Here is a 19,266-nt window from a genome sequence, read left to right as displayed (position 1 = left end):
CCCACCCCCTACAACCTCACCCCTGTTGTTTCTCAGTGGTTTTGGGCTCCTCAGAGCAACCACCATCTCTGGAAGCTTTTGTTTGCTTGTGGTGTATGACCAGGAAAACCTTCCTAGGCTGACCCCGCTCCTGGAACTCCCAGTCGGCCGCCTCACAACGGACACCCCCCTAACTCCTCTCAGGCTGGCCAGGCTCCTGGAACTCCCGGTCAGCCACAGGACAACAGGATACCTGCTAACTTTACCCCTGGTCGCTCCAGCAGCCATGTGACCCAGAGCTCCGCTCTTTTGGAGATTAGTATCCCCTAGGGAGGACAAGAGGTGGGGGAATTACCGGAGGGAAGCTCCTTTTGGAACTAGGGGTTTTGGACACCCCTAACCCCATAACTTCAATGGACTGTAACTCTGGTCTCCAGTAACGAATCATGCTGATTTTTGGACTGTGGCATCTGGATGAGAGCTTTAAAATGACACCCTGGAAGTGCCGCCTCTCCACCGGGATCACCCCGAAACCACCACCCCTGGGTCCTGGGCCTGTGGCTTCTATGGAGGTGCCAGCATGTCTGGAGGGGCAAGAATGGAGGGAAAATTGGGGCATTGTCCAGCGTCTTAACAAGATGAGTTGTGGGTATAAAAGGTGCGTGTGTTTCTCAATAAAATCAGTTCTTGTTTCACCTGAATGCTAGTCTGTCTAGTTATTTGGGTGAGCTTGAGCTAAAATCACTTTCCTGGGCTACATAGCAGCCTGTTCCAGGCAAAGGAAGGACCCTCTGCCAGAGCTACCCAGTCCGGGTAGCTGGAGTCTGCCGCTGGGTGGGATACTGAGTACTGGTGCTGTCAGGCATCAGGGGTGGCTACAGGCTGTGGTCACTTGCCAGCTACAGACTGCAGCGAGGAAGCAGGACCAGTTTGGCAGAGCTACCCAGTAGGGGTAGCCGGGGTATCCGTCACTTTGGTTGGCAGCAGTGGGATCTGCTTCTTTTACAAGGTTCCTGCTGACAGAGGAGAAGCACCACAGTAGCCAGTAAATATGCAGGCAGAGTTCCTAGGGAGAGTACAAAAGATGCTGACCGGAATGAAAGATCCTTGTCCGGAACAGGACATTCTGGGATGGAGGAACCTTGCCCTCCATGAGCTCTGGGAGGAGGTTCTTCAACAGGAGCGGAATGATGGAAAGGTCCTCCCCACGAATAATGAGAGGTACTTGGTCCGGTGGGACTTGCGAGTGCCTTTCCTGGGAGAACAGCCAAAGAAAGAATAGCTATCTGTTCTATATAGACTGGTCCAGCAAGAGATGTGGGTGGAGGATGGCTACCAGGCCCTCCAATGGCTCGTTATGCAAGTGCAGTCATGGCTGGAGGATGGCTCCCCCACAGAGGGCTTTGGCTTCAGCGGCCCTGGATTATTGTTTGCAAAAAGGACAGAGGACCCACAGTTTGGGAGCAAGATGGACCAGGGTCTGCAGGATATCTCTGCCCAGCACCTGTAAATGCTCCAGGAAACCAGAGAGAGGAGGTAGATATCCTCCCTCCTCTTACACAGAACCCCTTCCCGGGAGAGGAGACAGTCAGTCTCTCTACCCAGCGGCAGAGCCAGGAGCCGGGAGAGGAGACAGTCAGTCTCTCTCCCCAGCAGCAGAGCCATCCCCTAGGAGTGGAGGTTGTCGGTCTCCCTCCCCTTACAGAGAACCCCTTGCAGGGAGAGATGGATGTCGATAACTCTCCCCAGCAGCAGAACCCCTTCCCGGGAGAGGAAACAGTCAGTCTCTCTCCCCAGTGGCAGAGCCAGGAACAGGAACAGGAGACAGTCGGTCTCTCTCCCTAGCGGCAGAGCCATCCCCTGGGAGCGGAGATAGTCATCCTCCCTCCCCATAAGCAGAACCCCTTCCTGGGAGAGGAGACAGTGGGTCTCTCTCCCCAGCGGCGGAGCCATCCCCTGGAAGTGGAGGTAGTCATCCTCCCTCCCCGTAATCAGAACCCCTTCCTGGTAGAAGAGACAGTCGCTCTCTCTCCACAGCAGCTGAGCCAGGAGCAGGGCGAGGAGACAGTCAGTCTCTCTCCCCAGCGGCCGATCCATCCTTCAGGAGTGGAGGTAGTCGTCCTCCCTCCCCTTACAGAGAAGCCCTTGCAGGGAGAGATGGGTATCGATATCTCTCCCCAGCAGCCGAATCCCTTTCTGGGAGAGGAGACAGTTGGTCTCTCTCCCGAGCAGCAGAACCCTGCACAGGGAGCAGAGACAGCCAGTCTCCCTCCCCAGAGCAGCACAGTTTCCCATGGAGCAGAGGTAGCAGACCTCCCTCCCCAGTGGTAGATCGCCTTCTTGGAAGAAGAGAAAGGTGGTCTCTCCCCTCAGTAGCTTGGCAGGGTCTCTACTCTCTTCTTGCCTTGGAGTATTTCTCACCGGGGGCAGGCATTGCATTAGGCAAGGAGGATAAAAGCTTATACAGTTGGTGCCACATGCTTAGGCACCCAAGCTTTGCCTGCCCCACCAAGGAGCAACCTCCCCCTCCGGTCTGGGGTGGGTCAGCCGGTACTAAACAGAGTGTCAAAGAGAGAGGCAGTGTGGCCATGGAACTTAAGGACACTGGAACTTGTGGGACAGCAATTGTTTGGGAGCCGGCCTTAGCAAACTTGTTCGGGACTTTGCCTTATGTGACTATTCCTGTGCCCAGGGCGCAGAGTATAAATACCAGCAGGAACCCCCCAGGATGCCCCAAGTTCTGGAGAGATGGGATAACCTCTCCCAGCAACCGAGAAGTGGAGGACCACCGTTGGACAGCCCCAGCCGACCCGTTAAGGGTCTAGCCAGATCTGCCGAACTGGAGGGGGGAGATGTCACGGATACCAGACAGCTAATTCTATCCCCCACCCCCCTACAACCTCACCCCTGTTGTTTCTCAGTGGTTTTGGGCTCATCAGAGCAACCACCATCTCTGGAAGCTTTTGTTTGCTTGTTTTGTGAAGAGCTGGTGTATGACCAGGAAAACCCTCCTAGGCTGACCCCGCTCCTGGAACTCCCGGTCGGCCGCCTCACAACGGACACCACCTAACTCCTCTCAGGCTGGCTGGGCTCCTGAAACTCCCGGTCAGCCACAGGACAGCAGGACACCTGCTAACTTTACCCCTGGTCGCTCCAGCAACCATGTGCTCCGGAGCTCCGCTCTTTTAGAGATTAGTATACCCTAGGGAGGACAAGAGGTGAGAGAATTACCGGAGGGAAGCTCCTTTGGGAACCGGGGATTTTGGACACCCCTAACCCCATTACATAAACGGACTGTAACTCCGATCCCCAGTAATGAATCATGCTGATATTTGGACTGTGGCATCTGGGCACCGAGAGCTTTAAAATGACATCCTGGAAGTGCCGCCGCTCCACCGGGATCACCCCGAAACTGCCACTCCTGCGTCCTGGGCCTGTGGCTTCTATGGAGGTGCTAGCCTGTCTGGAGGGGCGGGAATGTCGGGAAAATTGGGGCATTGTCCAGCGTCTTATCAAGATGAGTTGTGGGTATAAAAGGTGTGTGTGTTTCTCGATAAAATCAGTTCTTGTTTCACCTGAATGCTAGTCTGTCTAGTTATTTGGGTGAGCTCCAGCTAAAATCACTTTCCTGGGCTACATAGCAGCATGTTCCAGGCAAAGGAAGGACCCTCTGGCAGATCTACCCAGTAGGGGTAGCTGGAGTCATCCACAGGGTGGGACACTGAGTACTGGGGCTGTTGGGCATCAGGGGTAGCTACAGGCTGTGGTCACTTGCCAGCTACATAGCTGCAGTCGGCAGGGAGGAAGCAGGCCCCATTTGGAGGATCTACCCAGTCGGGGTAGCCAGGGTATCCAGTCGGGGTAGCCGGGGTATCCATCACAAGTATCATAATTAAAAATTTTAATGCTTAAAAATAAGTATTATATTTTTGCAAAAAACAAAATTAATAAATGAACAATTTGTAGATGCTCACAGAGATTAGCAGAAAAACAGTTTTAAAATAAAAAGTAATTAGATAAATCAGAAGAAAATTTTCCATTCCCACCATCATTAATTTTTGCACAATTCCATTTTATATTTTGCTTTAACAATCCATAAGTGAACAGTTTACGTCACTGGTCATTCTCTGAGGGTGATTTTTTTAATAGCAAACTCTTGCCACCAGCAGCAAAACCATGCTATTGAAGCAAGCCTTCCTGGCAAGACCCACGCTATATACCCAGACAATCCATTAGCGACTGGCGACATACAGGGTACGTCGAGGTCATTAAGGGGTTAAATAAATTATTTATTTATTTATTTAATGAGGTTATTGTGTGTAGAAGCATGACTTGTAGAGAGGAGTGGAAAAAATATTACTATTCAGGTAAAACGTTACTAGTCCACTCAATGTTAAAGATGGGGAAAAAATACATCTTTTATTAATCCACTGCAATTTCTTACTCATCTGGGACTAGTAAACTAATGGAAATAAGCATATGAGCCTACCTAGTTTTAGCTTTCAACTAAGAATACCAAGAGGCCCATTTATCAAGCTCCGTATGGAGCTTGAAGGGCCGTGTTTCTGGTGAGTCTTCAGACTCGCCAGAAACACCAGTTATTAAGCAGCGGTCTAAAGACCGCTGCTCCATAACCCTGTCCACCTGCTCTGGTGAGGTGGACAAGAATCGCCGCAATTCAACCAGATCGAATACAATCGGGTTGATTGACACCTCCCTGCTGGCGTCTGATTGGCCGCGAGTCAGCAGGGGGCGGCGTTGCACCAGCAGCTCTTGTGATCTGCTGGTGCAATGCTGAATACGGAGAGCGTATTGCTCTCCGCATTCAGCAAGGTCTTGCGGACCTGATCCGCACAGCCAGATCAGGTCCGCAAGACCTTTCAAAAATAGGCCTCCAAGAGAACAAAGTAAATGTGATGATAAAAGGGAATTGGAAAGTTGTTTAAAATTGCATTCCCTATCTGAATCATAAAAGTTTAATTTTGACTAGACTGTTCCTTTAATGAAATAAGCATTTCAAAAACCTATTGAATGTATACTGTAAAACTCATAACAAAAGTATGCATAACAAAGATTAAAATTATGCCTGCAGCAAAATGTGCAAAATAAAATAATGCATAAAAGTATTTCTTAACTTTCACAGAAAAAAACAAACAAATAAACTAATATGCAATATAATTTCTGAAACCAGAGTTGAAATCATAATCAAGAGATAAAACTTCAACTTGTTCCTTATATATTTTTTGTAAAATGAGTTGCCTTATTGGTAAGTTTGCTAACAAGGGCATTCCATAGGTGTTTATGACATTTTCTTGTAGTTGTCCTCAGAATTCTCTAATCATGTTATGCTTACAGGTCTCGCTGAAACAAATGCCAGGCAAATTGTGCTGAAAACAGTGTAATTTGATATATATGTGCATCAAACCACTTGCAATCAGTACAAGGTGCTCCCTACCATATGCCCTCTCCCCTAAGAGATTGTGCATTCCTATGTAAATTAGCTCTCAGCTTGCTGTGACATCGAGGTTAAGCCCATCTTCTTAAAGAATTCCTTGAGGGCTGCCCATGCAAGGGCTGTCACATTGACTCTCACCCAGCTGACAAATTTTAGATAATTGGTCCCAAATCTTAAAATTAGAAATTGTAATTGTAACTTCATATTGCAGAATGGTAGTTATTTTTAGACCTAAACCTTTGTATAAAAATATGTATCAATTTGAAATGTAAACAATGAGTTAGTATATATTGTTATTCCATATAACTGTAAAATTTTACCTTTGGAATCCGAAATTTGCATATGCCTTGTTGCAAATCAGGAAGATCTTCAGCTTCAGTTGGAATATCATCTCTGAACCATTTAAATACAGTTTCCTTCTTAATATTAGCTACCTATGTAAATAATAATAACACATATTGAAATAAAATTGTGTGCACAAACAGTAATGAATTCACTAATAACTGAAATGATTCAACATTTTACATTGCCCTAACTAAAATAAATCAAATCAGACCAACAAAGAATTTTTAGCAAAGCAAAATTCTAATTGATATGGGGCTACAATATTTCATTATTTAATGTGTTAGCCCAACTTGGTTTCTATTTTATTCTTTTCAGTCAAAAACTCAGACTAATATACCCCAACAACAATTATTTTCTTTTACAAAATTCCCAGGATGCACCTACAACTCTTTATAACACTCTTGTTAGTGTGATGTATATGTTTGTACTGCTCAAAACAAAATTGTCAATCCTAAAATATAAAAGCAGACATTAACCTACATTTAGAATTATGTAACTAAATTAAAAACAACTCTTTTGAGATGACAGGGAGAGGATAAATAAGTAAAGAGAATTATGAAAATTCTTTGTTTTTCCAGTAATCTAACTCAAAAATGAATAAAACTTAAAACCCAACCCTTGGTATTCAGTGACAGAATACTATACGCTGTTTCTAGAAAGAACCTAGAAAACCCCCTGATATCAAAGTTTCATAAGTAAATACAAAAACAAATCATCTATTTTTACAGTAATTGTGAATCATATGTTCTTTATATAAATGCAGCTTTCTAATGATATGTTGATAATTATTATAAAACCTATGTTTAAAAATAGAAAACATTGGTTTACCTTAATAAATGGGTAAACATAGGCATCTTTATAATAAGTTAAATGGATTTAACCAAAACAAGATCTGGAATGTTGATTTAAAAGCAAATCTATATAGCAAAGGGAGGGTATATGAAGGTATAGCGAGCAGATGCTATAGAAAGAAGTAGATAATTGTGGAAACTTCTTTCTCACAACAATGATTTATGTGTTTAAAATATATATATAATATTTTTAGATCCCCGAATTGTCAAGAAAATTAAGTAATTAAAAAATAAAAATAAAAATAAATAATGAATTATTAGGCACAGTATATGTGTTATTACTTACATTATTATTTTTAATAAAAATAAGTTAAGGGAATAAAATATTTCAAAATGTATAACAGTGCTTTATTTTTATTTTTAAATAGTTGATTCTGTACTTAATCAACTTTATTGTGGGAGTTTTCCATGTCATCCAGTGAGTAATAGATACATAGGTATCAGTTGTCCACATGTATAAGCTTCTTGTTAGTTTCACATTAAAGAGACATTAAACACTTTGAGATAGTAATATAAAATGATAAATCATATAAATAAAAAAGTCAGCAATATACTTTTATTTATTCTGTCCCTTTTCCTGTAATTTCATTCTGAAATTGTGAGATTTTCAGTTCCTATTAGAAATGGAAGTGCAGAACACTGTTATATTCCACACAGCCATTGGCTGCACACTCTAGTGACCTTTGTATAACTTTCCCTAATTGGCCAGAGCAGAGAAGGTAACCTAGCTACAACATATGGCAGCTCCCATTGTTTTATTGACGCTAAAAGTTTACACTTATTTTGACAATATTTAAACAGCTAATGAAACATTTAAAAAATATATCTACATGTTATTCTCAGTCTATTTTTTCTTTGAATATATCATTCTATCTAGCATTTATTTTGTGTTTAATATCCCTTTTAATTTAATCATTTTTTAATGCTATTCATGCAAAAATATTTTTTGGCATGTAACTGCCATTCATCATATACATAAACAAAATTGAGTATTATGTTTTCTAAATAGCATCTAATACATTTGAATTGTAATGTTGTTTATTTTACTTTTTACAGCTTAAGGAAAGTTGTCTTTCTACACAGATAAAAGGACCAGCCTGCTGTCTGTATTGGGTTTGCATTCACTGTTGGGATTTTATATTTTACTCTGACTACGTGGTCCCTACAATAATAAAGTTAGGCACCAAAAATGTTTAAAAGCCTTTTTTTAATTTTATTTTTATTGTATATATTTAACTATGTCATGGATTTTCTCATGTTGTTCTCATGCAGAGGGTGATTAACATACTTTCTTTCAGAGGATGACTAACTATAAATAAAGAGCACAAGCACAGAAAACATTGATGTGTGACCGACTGAACACATTAGAGTAAAAATCTAAATTGTGGGCTTCATTTAACCAAAGGGAAAACTGTTTTAGAGCCCTTGTCCTTACAGCAAATTAAGAAGCAATGGTCATTAATATCCACTGCTTCTTAACCCCTCCTCCACCTCTAAGGTGGTGGGGTAAAAACACCCCAAACTCATTCCTTCTAGGTGATTGACAGGTCAGACAAGAGCAGGAGGTAGCATTGCACAAGGACATCCTTGTGCAACATTAAATATGGGCAGCAGATGTACAGCATCTGCTGCCATATTCCACTATCGCAGATGGAGAGGTTCTTTACTTGAGAACCTTATGTGTATGTCATTTAATAAATGTTGTTTATAAGGCCCTTAAAAATTAAATTATTATAAAAATTGTCTAAAGTATGCTCTTATTGTGCAAATGTGAACATTATAGAGTTTAAGCTGATTATTTGTGCATGGTTTAATCATAAACACAGGGAGATTACTTAGATATAGGACATGTTTGTGTGTACATTTCACCTGTGTATAAGAAAGACCACATTGTTGAACTGCAAATTTCAAATACTCAGATATAGGGGCCGAATTATCAAGCTCCAAATGGAGCTTGATGTCCCTGTTTCCGCTCAAGCCTTCAGGCTCGTTGGAAACAGCAGTTATGAAGCAGCGGTCTAAAGAACGCTGCTCCATAACTTATCCGCTGCCTCTGAGGCTGCGGTCTTCAAACCGCCTGATCCTATATGATCGTGTTGATTGACACCCCCTGCTAGCGGCCGATTGTCCGCAAATCTGCAGGGAGCGGCATTGCACAAGCAGTTCACAAGAACTGCTTGTATAATGATAAATGCCGACAGCATATGCTGTCGACATTTATTGATGTGCGGCGGACATGATACGCTACATCCTATCATGTCCATTCGCACATTAATAAATAGGCCCCATAGTTTTTTTTTTCTTTTAGTTAAAATTTTAAATAATTAAATTATTGGAATTAGTGAACTAAATGTACTTACCTTGCACACCAATTCAACTTCACATTCCTCTGTAACATCCCAGTATAAATACTCAAGAAAATGCGGGCCTGTAATTAAAGGTTACATTTTATATTAATAGGCTAAGTTTTATTTATACCTAATTAAATGCTACAGGATTTATGGAACACATATCAATTCTACAAAATTAGTATTGTAAAAAAAGAGCTATTTAGACCCGTGAATGCTAAGAATAGAAGCTACTACATATCATTGTCAACTTTTTATTTAAATATCTTCATTTAAAAAAGCTAACTCTAAAAATCTTCAAATTCATATGCCTAGATTACTAGTGGAGCGCCATTTATCGCTCTTACTTGAGCGTAACTCCACTAGAACTAAGCTTTTTGCGCACATCAGGTATTGGGTATTACAAGTTAAACGTAAAAAATTTTTTACAAGCGCTAAACTGACGTGCGCAAAAAAGTCAAACTTCGAATATAGCAAACACATTAATGTATTCCCCCATATACTTCAATGGAGCTTGAAAAGGAGGGGGGGGGAGCTAACACCCTTACTCGCGTGCAAACTCGATCATGTTTTCTTAAGTGTGCTAACCCGACATGAAATATGAATATTTCACATTTCAATGTTCTTCACATAGCAGAATATTTTGTTTATTCTTAAATACATATTTCATATATATATATTTATATTTATATATATATATATATATATATATATATATATATATATATATATATATATATATATATATATATATATATATATATATATATATATATAAAGAGGGAGGAGTTAATACTACGTAATGTCTAAATCCGGTGCATCCCTTAGAAAGTTATATATATTACCAAGGAAAGAAAGAGAACAAAGTGACATAGGGTCCTGTCACTTTAAAGAAAGGGGCAATTGCACACAGGATATATATTAATAAAATGTTTTGTTTCAAAGAACTATCAATCAGATTTGGCTCAGCAATCCTGAACAGAACAACAGTACCAACTTATAACACACAACTCAGTAAGACTAATTATAACTAAATAACAAGACAAGTGGAAAATAGTACTCTATTACAATGTATGAGAGCAATGCTGCACAAAAAGTCATCAAGAGGAGCGACCACAGCCAAAAGGCTGCATTCAAGGTCTTATTACTCACACAGTCCCCAGAGGATAGCAGTAGCTTGCAAGCTTTAGAGCCAGAGGTATACCTCTTAACGTGAGGGAGCAAGTTGTAGCACATCCGCCATTCACCTTCTTTTCCCCGGTCTGTGCCGGTTCGTGACGTAGAAGGTGGGAGTGGTAATCTTTTCACTCTCTTCTCCTTGATTGGTCAGTGTTCCGTACACTCTGTCTCATAGGTTGCAAGGATATCCAGCTAGTGATTTTGTACAGCTTTTCCCCAATACAAGAAACAGTGTAAATATTCAGATTTCCAAAATACAGTTCTGTATTTACATGCCAATAGGGATATGTCAGATCCGACCCTCTCAAGTATTACATTCTTTGTAGGGTATACCACGGATGTCCGGAAACTCTTCCCAGAGGCTGTCTGAAACTGGAAACACCAAATACCAAGGGTGTTTCAACTTTTTCTTGTAAAAGTTTATGCTGGTAACGAAAGTCCCATACCAGCATTAGAATAACACACTGAGTGCCAACGTACGTTTCACACCCACATCAAAACTGTGTGTCAGGGGCTTCATCAGGGCATAATTGGTTCACCAGAATTTCCTCTTTTATAGCACCTGGTCAACTTCAGGTGATCTCGATTGAAATTACTTAAGGGGGGTTATACCACCTTAAGAGGATTCCTAAACAAAGGCTGCCCATATTTTTAGCAGAAGTTTCAAACATAATGTATCAACATGATTCCTAGTGATAACATTAATTACTATTTCTGCATTATACATTGTTACAAATTTGTTGCTATTCTGTTTATATGGCATACACTCTAACATTACATATATATGGAGCTACATAATTTCATGTATAACTACATAGGTCAGTTTATAGCAGGCTATACAAAGGGGGGATTTTATTTACAAAAAACAAGCGTATTCTAGTTTGTCATTCAAGCCACATGGAAATCTAGTTCCCAGCCTTAAAATCCACTTGGCTTCTTTTTGGAGTAAAACTTTATTGTTATTACCCCCTCTACAGAGGAGATGCCATTATCAATTACCACAAATCTGATGGACTGTGCATCACTGTTATGTGCATAAGCAAAATGTCTTGCTATATTAGTATCCCTCAGCTTTGTGATGTCTTCCCTATGTTCTTGTACCCAGTCCTTTATGGCTCTTTTGGTTTTCCCCACATAAAAAGCTGGACAAGAACAGCACAGAAGGTATATAACCCCCTCAGAATTACAATATTGGAGCAATCGACTGAGAAGCTTTTAGTGCTATCCATATGCACACAATAGACACAGTGGCTGCAGGGGAAACTACCTTTGATCCCTTTATTCTTTCGTAACCAGTCAGAATCTGAGGGTCCCCTTATAAATTGGCTTTTGACTAGTCTGCTTTTTAGGCTCTGAGCCTTTTTCGCCACCATTGCTGGTCCCAAGGCTTGCAAGCTACTACTATCCTCTGGTAACTGAGTAATAAGATCATGAGTGCAAACTTTTGGCTGCGGTCGCTCCTCTTGAGGACTTTTTGTGCAGCATTGCTCTCATACATTGTAATAGAGTACTGTTTTCCACTTGTCTTGTAATTTAGTTATAATTAGTTTTACTTAGTTGTATGTTATAAGTTGGTACTGTTGTTCTGTTCAGGATTGCTGATCCAAATCTGATTGATAGTTCTTTGAAATAAAACATGTTATTAACATATATCCTGTATGCAATTGTCCCTTTCTTTAAAGTGACAGGGCCCTATGTCACTTTGTTCTCTTTCTTTCCTTGGTAATATACAGTATATACAATCGTATGCAAAAGTTTAGGCACCCCTGACAATTTCCATGATTTTAATTTATAAATAATTGGGTGTTTGGATCAGCAATTTCATTTTGATCTATCAAATAACTGAGGGACACAGTAATATTTCAGTAGTGAAATGAGGTTTATTGGATTAACAGAAAATGTGCAATATGCAGCCAAATGAAATTAGACAGGTGCATAAATTTGGGCACCCCAACAGAAATATTGCATCAATATTTAGTACAGCCTCCTTTAGCAGAGATAACATCCTCTAGATGCTTCCTATAGCCTGTAACAAGTGTCTGGATTCAGGATGAAGGTATTTTTGGACCATTCCTCCTTGCAAAATATCTCCAGTTCAGTTAGGGTTGATGGTTGCCGAGCATGGACAGCACGCTTCAAATCACCCCACATATTTTCAATGATATTCAGGTCTGGGGACTGGGATGGCCATTCCAGAACATTGAACTTGTTCCTCTGCATAAATGTCAGAGTAGATTTTGAGCAGTGTTTTGGGTCATTGTCTTGTTGTAATATCCAGCGTAACTTTAACTTTGTGATTGATTCCTCAACATTTTTCTCAAGTATCTGCTGATATTGAGTGGAATCCATGCGACCCTCAACTTTAACAAGATTCCCAGTACCGGCACTGGCCACACAGCCCCACAGCATGATGGAACATACACCAAATTTTACTGTGGGTAGCAAGTGTTTGTCTTGGAACGCTGTGTTCTTTTACTGCCATGCATAACACCCCTTGTTATGACCAAATAACTAAATCTTTGTTTCATCAGCCCACAGCACCTTCTTCCAAAATGAAGCTGGCTTGTCCAAATGTGAGCTTGCATACCTCAAGTGACTGTTTGTGGCGTGTGTGCAGAAAAGGCTTCTTCCGCATCACTCTCCCATACAGCTTCTCCTTGTGTAAAGTGTGCTGAATTGTTGAATGATGCACAGTAACACCATCTGCAGCAAGATGATGTTGTAGGTCTTTGGAGGAGGTCTGTGGGCTGTTTTTGACCGTTCTCACCATCCTTTGCCTTTGCCTCTCCGATATTTTACTTGGCCTGCCACTTCTGGCCTTAACAAGAACTGTGCCAGTGGTCTTCCATTTCCTCACTATGGTCCTCACATTGGACACTGACAGCTTAAATCTTCTGCAATAGCTTTTTGTAGCCTTCCCCTAAACCATAATGTAGAACAATCCTTATTTACAGGTCATTTGAGATTTGTTTTGAGGCCCCCATGTTGTCACTCTTCAGAGGAGAGTCAAAGAGAACAACTTGCAATTGGGCACCTTAACCCTTTGACTGCTAAGCACTTTCCCAACTGGGTGCTAAGATTTTTAATGTTTTTTTTAAAAAAAATATTTTTTGAACAATTTTTTTTTTTACTTTTGTTTTATTTTTTTCATACCCCCAAGACTTACACTATTAGAAAGGTTAGGTGATTACCTTTCCAATGGTGGGTCTTGGGGGTCTGTAGCTGCTTAGATGTCTAAGATACAGGCTTCTAAGCAGCATGCCCCCTGCTCCTATACTTAACATTGTTAAGTATAAATAAAGTTGCGCGGTGACGTCATCACGTTATTGCATGTGACGTCATCACGTTATTGCCTGTGATGTCACCACGCAAAACGGGAAGCCCCGGAAATGCCTGTCACTCTAGAGGCACGATCACCGGGGTAGGAGCGGGTGGGAACCCCCAGATCTCCCTCAAGGTGGGAGAGTGCTAGTGACGGCTCTGAGCCGTCATTAGCACCAGAGTGGGAAAATCTGTGACGGCTCAGAGCCGTCATTAGCACTCAAAGGGTTAAATATCTTTTCTCATGATTGGATGTACCTGTCTATGAAGATCAAGGCTTATTGGGCTCACTAAACCAATTGTGTGTTCCAATTAATCAGTGCTAGGTAGTTACAGGTATTCAAATCAACAAAATGACAAGGGTGCCCAAATTTATGCACCTGTCTAATTTCGTTTGGATGCATATTGCACATTTTCAATTGTTAATCCAATAAACCTAATTTCACTACTGAAATATTACTGTGTCCTTCAGTTATTTGATAGATCAAAATGAAATTGCTGATCTAAGCACCCAATTATTTATAAATGAAAATCATGGAATGTCAGGGGTGCCTAAACTTTTGCATACATCTGTATGTGTATATATATATATATATATATATATATATATGTGTGTATGTATATATATATATATATATATATATATATATATATATATATATATATATATGTGTGTGTGTGTGTGTATGTATCTCTATGTTAAAGCCTTCTACATGCCTTTTTTTTAAACCTGAGGCCTCATATCTTTGAGCCCTTATAACTTTTTTATACATTTTTTTTTTATATATTTTTTATTAGACCATGTTATGATAATAACTGTACTGTTAAATGTATTTGTGATGTGTTTTGTGCAACTTTTTTGTCCCACATAACTCTGAAGTTGCGCTATACCAACACGTGTTAATTTTATTATAAATCAAGTGAATGTGTTTACTTTTAACTTTTAATACCCACACTAATTCTAACATGTACAAAGACCGTGATAAAGCCCTTATCGCTCGCAAGGCACAGTTATCGTGCCACACCTTATCTAGCCCATAGAGTAGTAAAGAAAGTCTAAATTAAAAAATTAATTATCTATTATTCTATCCACATATGGGCTTTGTTCTCTGTAAAATGTTTTCATGTATTGCATTTAGTGACATAGTTTCTTCAACTAAACTACATGCATGCTATAATTGATCAGAATAATTAATTATGTTCCATTAAATTGGTGACATTTATGAATAATTAGATTTCACTACAATATATAGAATTAATCACAATGTGCTGGGTACGATGAGGGTGTGTGCCTTATAAAACAGTTTTATCAATGCTATTTGCATAATTTTATACGCCAAAGGAATAAATAGTCACTGTTTTTATGTTAAGTGTAATGGTGTGTGTTCAAATTCCACTTTAAATGATGAATTTCAGCCATTACTGAAGAGAGAATTTATAGCACATTTTATTAAGATTTACTGCAAGAGTATACCATTACAAAAAAATGAATCTGCATTTCTAAGGCAATGTAACATTGATAGTTTTAATCCACCCATGTTAACTTGAATGTATTTTTTTTCCAGTCACATCACGGTACTGTTTTACTTATATATGCAACTATATTTTATTTAAATTGTTAAATGTTTTATTTGTGTAAGTTACTTAATATTAAAATATTTATTAATGCATTTTTAAAAAAAATGTTTTATGTATATACTTAATTTATTGTTTGCATTTCACCTTGTTTTCTGATGTATTCCTTCCTCTGAAATTCCGCCTCAGCCAAAAGAGCCTTGAATGCTTTAAAGGAAAGAAAAAAAGAAAAATATATAAAGATCTTAATAAAAGTAAGATTAATAATATAATACAAATACTAACAAATTATGACAATTGAGTCCAGTAAAACCTCTTATAATTCAGATTATTTTCTTTACTACTCTGACATTTTGCTTTTACTTAATGTGGAAAATTAACATTGGTAAAATAACTCATATTTAATATTTACCACAAAAGTGCAATGCTGCAGTTAAGTGAGGCATAAAAGTATGCAATGTGTGAACATAATACACTTACATAAATTTGCTGCAACAGCAAAACTATGATTATGTGAGAAAATGTACAGTATTACTTAAAATGAATGTCTGGAAAATAACCCTTTTGCGGATATATCAGTCTCTTTTCTGCAAGACAGAAATAAATCTAGAGCTCTACATAAACTCCAGATTTATCAAAGAGAAATATTGCATTGCCCTCAGATGTGTTGTTTCCTTGATATACATTACCACAGAGCATTAGGTGGTGTTCCTTGTTCTAACATTACTTAAGATTTGCTGCAATATGTCTGCTGTAGTCAATGTTTATGGATTAATGATCGATTAATAATAATGTTAAACAAAAGTAGGACATCCAATTTTTAATAATTATAGTAATAGTAGTAATAATAATAATAGTAGTAATAAAAAATATATATACAAACATATATACAAACATATATATATATATATATATATATATATATATATATATATATATATATATATATATATGCATGATGAAGCCCTGTGAGCAATCAGTTGTGGGGTGCATCACATGTAGCAGCAAGAGCTGGATCGATACGCTATGAGCTAGCATTAGCGTGTCAGCTTATCGCAGAGCTACTTCTTTCCTCAGTGTGCAACAATACCCATGTCTTTTTATCACCATTAGCACGGTGACTATGGATGGCAAGAATTCCCAGGATAACTAGGGGACACCTGTCTTAGTTTTCGCATATATCTAGAACCTCAATTCAGAAAACGCTGGGAAAGTAAGGAAAATGCAAAAAGAATAATAAAAAGAGTAATTTAAAAATGCAATTTACCCTTTACTATATTGAAAACACATTATTAACACATTATTTGATGTTTTACTTTGTGAATTTAATGTATTTATGAACATACACACTCATTTCAAATCTGATGATTGCAACACACTCCAAAAAAGTTGGGACAGTCGACTGTTTACCACTGTGTAACATCACTTTTTCTTTTAATAACACTTATTAAGCATTTGGCATTGAAGAATCCAGTTGGTTAAGTGTTACAAGCGGAATTTTCTCCTATTCATCCATTATGCATGTCTTCAGCTGTGCAACTGTACGGGGCCTTTGTTGCCTTATTTTGCACTTCATAATGTGCCACACATTCTCAATTGGAGACAGGTCAGGACTGCAGGCAGGCCATGCTAGCACCCACACTCTCTCCTTATGCAACCATGTGCTTATAATCCGGACAGAAAGTGGTTTGGCGTTGTCCTGCTGGAAAATGCAGGGACGTCCTTGTCAAAGATGACGTCTGGATGGCATCATATGTTGCTCCAAAATTAATACATATCTTTCTGCATTTATGGGGCCCTCACAGAGGTGCAAGTTACCCATGCCATGGGCACTGACGCACCTCTAATACCATGACAGATGCTGGCTTTTGGACCTGAAACTGATAACAGCTTGAATGGTCCTTTTCCTCTTTGGCCAGGAGAACACAATGGCTTTTATTTCCGAAATCTATTTGAAATGTTGACTCGTCGGACCACAAAACACATGCTACTGTCCATCTCAGATGAGACTGAGCCCAGAGAATTCGGCAGCGCTTCTGGACAGTGTTGATGCATGGCTTCTGCTTTGCATAGTAAATCCTTATCTTGCATCTGTGGATGCAGCAGCGAATGGTGTTGACTGACAAAGGTTTACCAAAGTATTCCCGAGCCCATGTCAGGATATCCATTACAGACTCATGACGGTTTTTGAGACAGTGACGTCTGAGGGTTCGGAGATCACGCACATTCAGAAGTGGTTTTTGGCCTTGTCCTTTATGCTGCGAGATTTGACCAGATTCCTTGAATCTTTTAATTATACTCTGCACTGTAGAAGGTGAAATGCCCAAAATCCTATTGATTTGTCTTTGGGGAATGATTTTCTCAAAGTGTTGTATTATTTGTTGACGCATTTGTTGGCAGATTGGCGAGCCTCGACCCACTTTTGCGCTTGAAGGTGGCTCCTTATATACTATGATTACACGATTGCCTCACCTGTTTCACATTGCCTTCTTATTTCAACTTGTCACATCGCTATTAGTCCTAAATTGGCCCTGTCCTAACTTTTTTGGAATGTGATGCAGTCATCAGATTTGAAATGAGTGTATATTTTCAAAAATGCATCAAAAATAAAACATAAAGTAATGTGTTAAGAATGTGTTTTCCATATAGTACAATGTGAATTGAAGTTTCACAATTACTCTTTTTTTGTTTGTTTTTATGCATTTTCCATACTGTCCCACCTTTTTTGGAATTGGGGTTATATATATATATATATATATATATATATATATATATATATATATATATATCAAATAAGTAGCTTAAACAGACATTCTGGTGTAAAATGAAATGTTCTATTTTGTTTGTTCGGTTAATTTCTTTTATCTATTTGTTTAACTGCTACAAAATAGGGACTAAACATAAATTTAAAGCGACAATCTTGAAACTTCCACATTTTACTCCATGTGAGGATACAGCAGTTACTAGAGCATAACACTACAACTACATATAGTGCTTCTTTGCACCTTTAACCTCTTGAGCTTGAAGAAAAAAACATGGCCAGTATCTGCACTATGCTAAGTGTGTGAATGACGACCACGTGTGGTCCTCCTGGGTGTACATTTTGAGTCAGATCCACGGACCAGAGCACATTAGCTTGAAAGGAGGACTGCAGGCTCTTTCCCCATAGCTGGCTGCAGTAGAACTCCCTGTAATGTCATTGCTTATGTCTGTGATAATAGTAATAAACAATGCAGAAGCACTGCCCAAAAAAAAGTTACAAATATTTATTAATGGTGCACAAAAATCATGTGATTTTTATGCTTCTTCAGTACATATGTTTTTTTTGGGCAGCGCTGCTGAATTGTCTATGCACTGACTTAGTCAGCTTATGCGCTTGTTGCACAAGTGCTGGACTTCTATTGGTTTGTACGTGTGATGACGTTACAGAGAAAAAGGTAGTTCTTGAAGCAGCAAAGAATCCCTTTCCTACAGAAGCTATGGGTGGTGGGAGCTTAGAAAGCCCATATCCGAGTACCCACTTGAATGGACATTTAACATACAGGTGAGCACAAAGAATACTGCAACAACCCACAGTAGGGCTTAAAGTAATATAATAGGTCCCTATCTCCCTCAGTTTTTGTTAGTAGAACCACTATTTTGAAAGAGGAAGATGCAACTAAATACTGTTAAAAATCACCTAGCCGAAAAAAAACCCCAGGTAAGATCTAATGTAGGCAGAAGAGGATATCACAGAGCTTCTATATCTCCCATCTGAGTTATAAGTATAGAATTATAAGTTATAATACACCTCTTGGAAAAATAGGGAATCAACTTTTTTACACATCATTTGAATGGTTTTGAAAAAACATCAAGGAAATATCCAAGATCGTTAATTCTGTGAAGGATAATCATACTTCTAACTTGTTCCAGTTAAACTTTGTACGCCAAAAAAATAAAATAATGAAAAAGCAAACATAACTGTCATTATTGCCAATCATTGTCTGTTAATTATCAGTAACAAGATTTTCTATCAGTAATAACCTTCCTGATACAATGTTGTGTCCAAACTTTATATAAAATGAGGAATCCCATTTTTTAATAAGGGATCACATTTCTAATTTTTTATGTAATCCCAGTGGTGTTTTTTTTATATTTTATTCTAGGCTGACTGAGTTTGGACAGGGTAGGAGCACACATACATTTTCAAAAATAGGTTAAGCTACCTCTTTTG

The 19,266-nt window shown here is 39.1% G+C and overlaps 1 protein-coding gene across 3 annotated transcripts in view; it reads right to left on the bottom strand.

The window, feature by feature from the left end:
* Positions 1-19,266, bottom strand: part of MYOM2 (myomesin 2) — a 302,384-nt gene that overhangs the window by 39,690 nt on the left and 243,428 nt on the right. For all 3 annotated transcript variants that reach the window (XM_053710368.1, XM_053710369.1, XM_053710370.1), the window contains 3 exons: positions 15,201-15,260; positions 8,991-9,058; positions 5,755-5,868 (listed from right to left, as the gene is read on the bottom strand). In XM_053710368.1, the coding sequence (XP_053566343.1) occupies positions 5,755-5,868; positions 8,991-9,058; positions 15,201-15,260 (242 nt within the window). The remainder of the gene's footprint in view (positions 1-5,754; positions 5,869-8,990; positions 9,059-15,200; positions 15,261-19,266) is intronic.

The sequence above is a fragment of the Bombina bombina genome, chromosome 4 (genome assembly GCF_027579735.1).
Source record: "Bombina bombina isolate aBomBom1 chromosome 4, aBomBom1.pri, whole genome shotgun sequence".
NCBI classification, from domain to species: Eukaryota; Metazoa; Chordata; class Amphibia; order Anura; family Bombinatoridae; genus Bombina; species Bombina bombina.
Note: the sequence above shows the minus strand (reverse complement) of the source record. Positions and strands in the feature narration are given on the sequence as shown.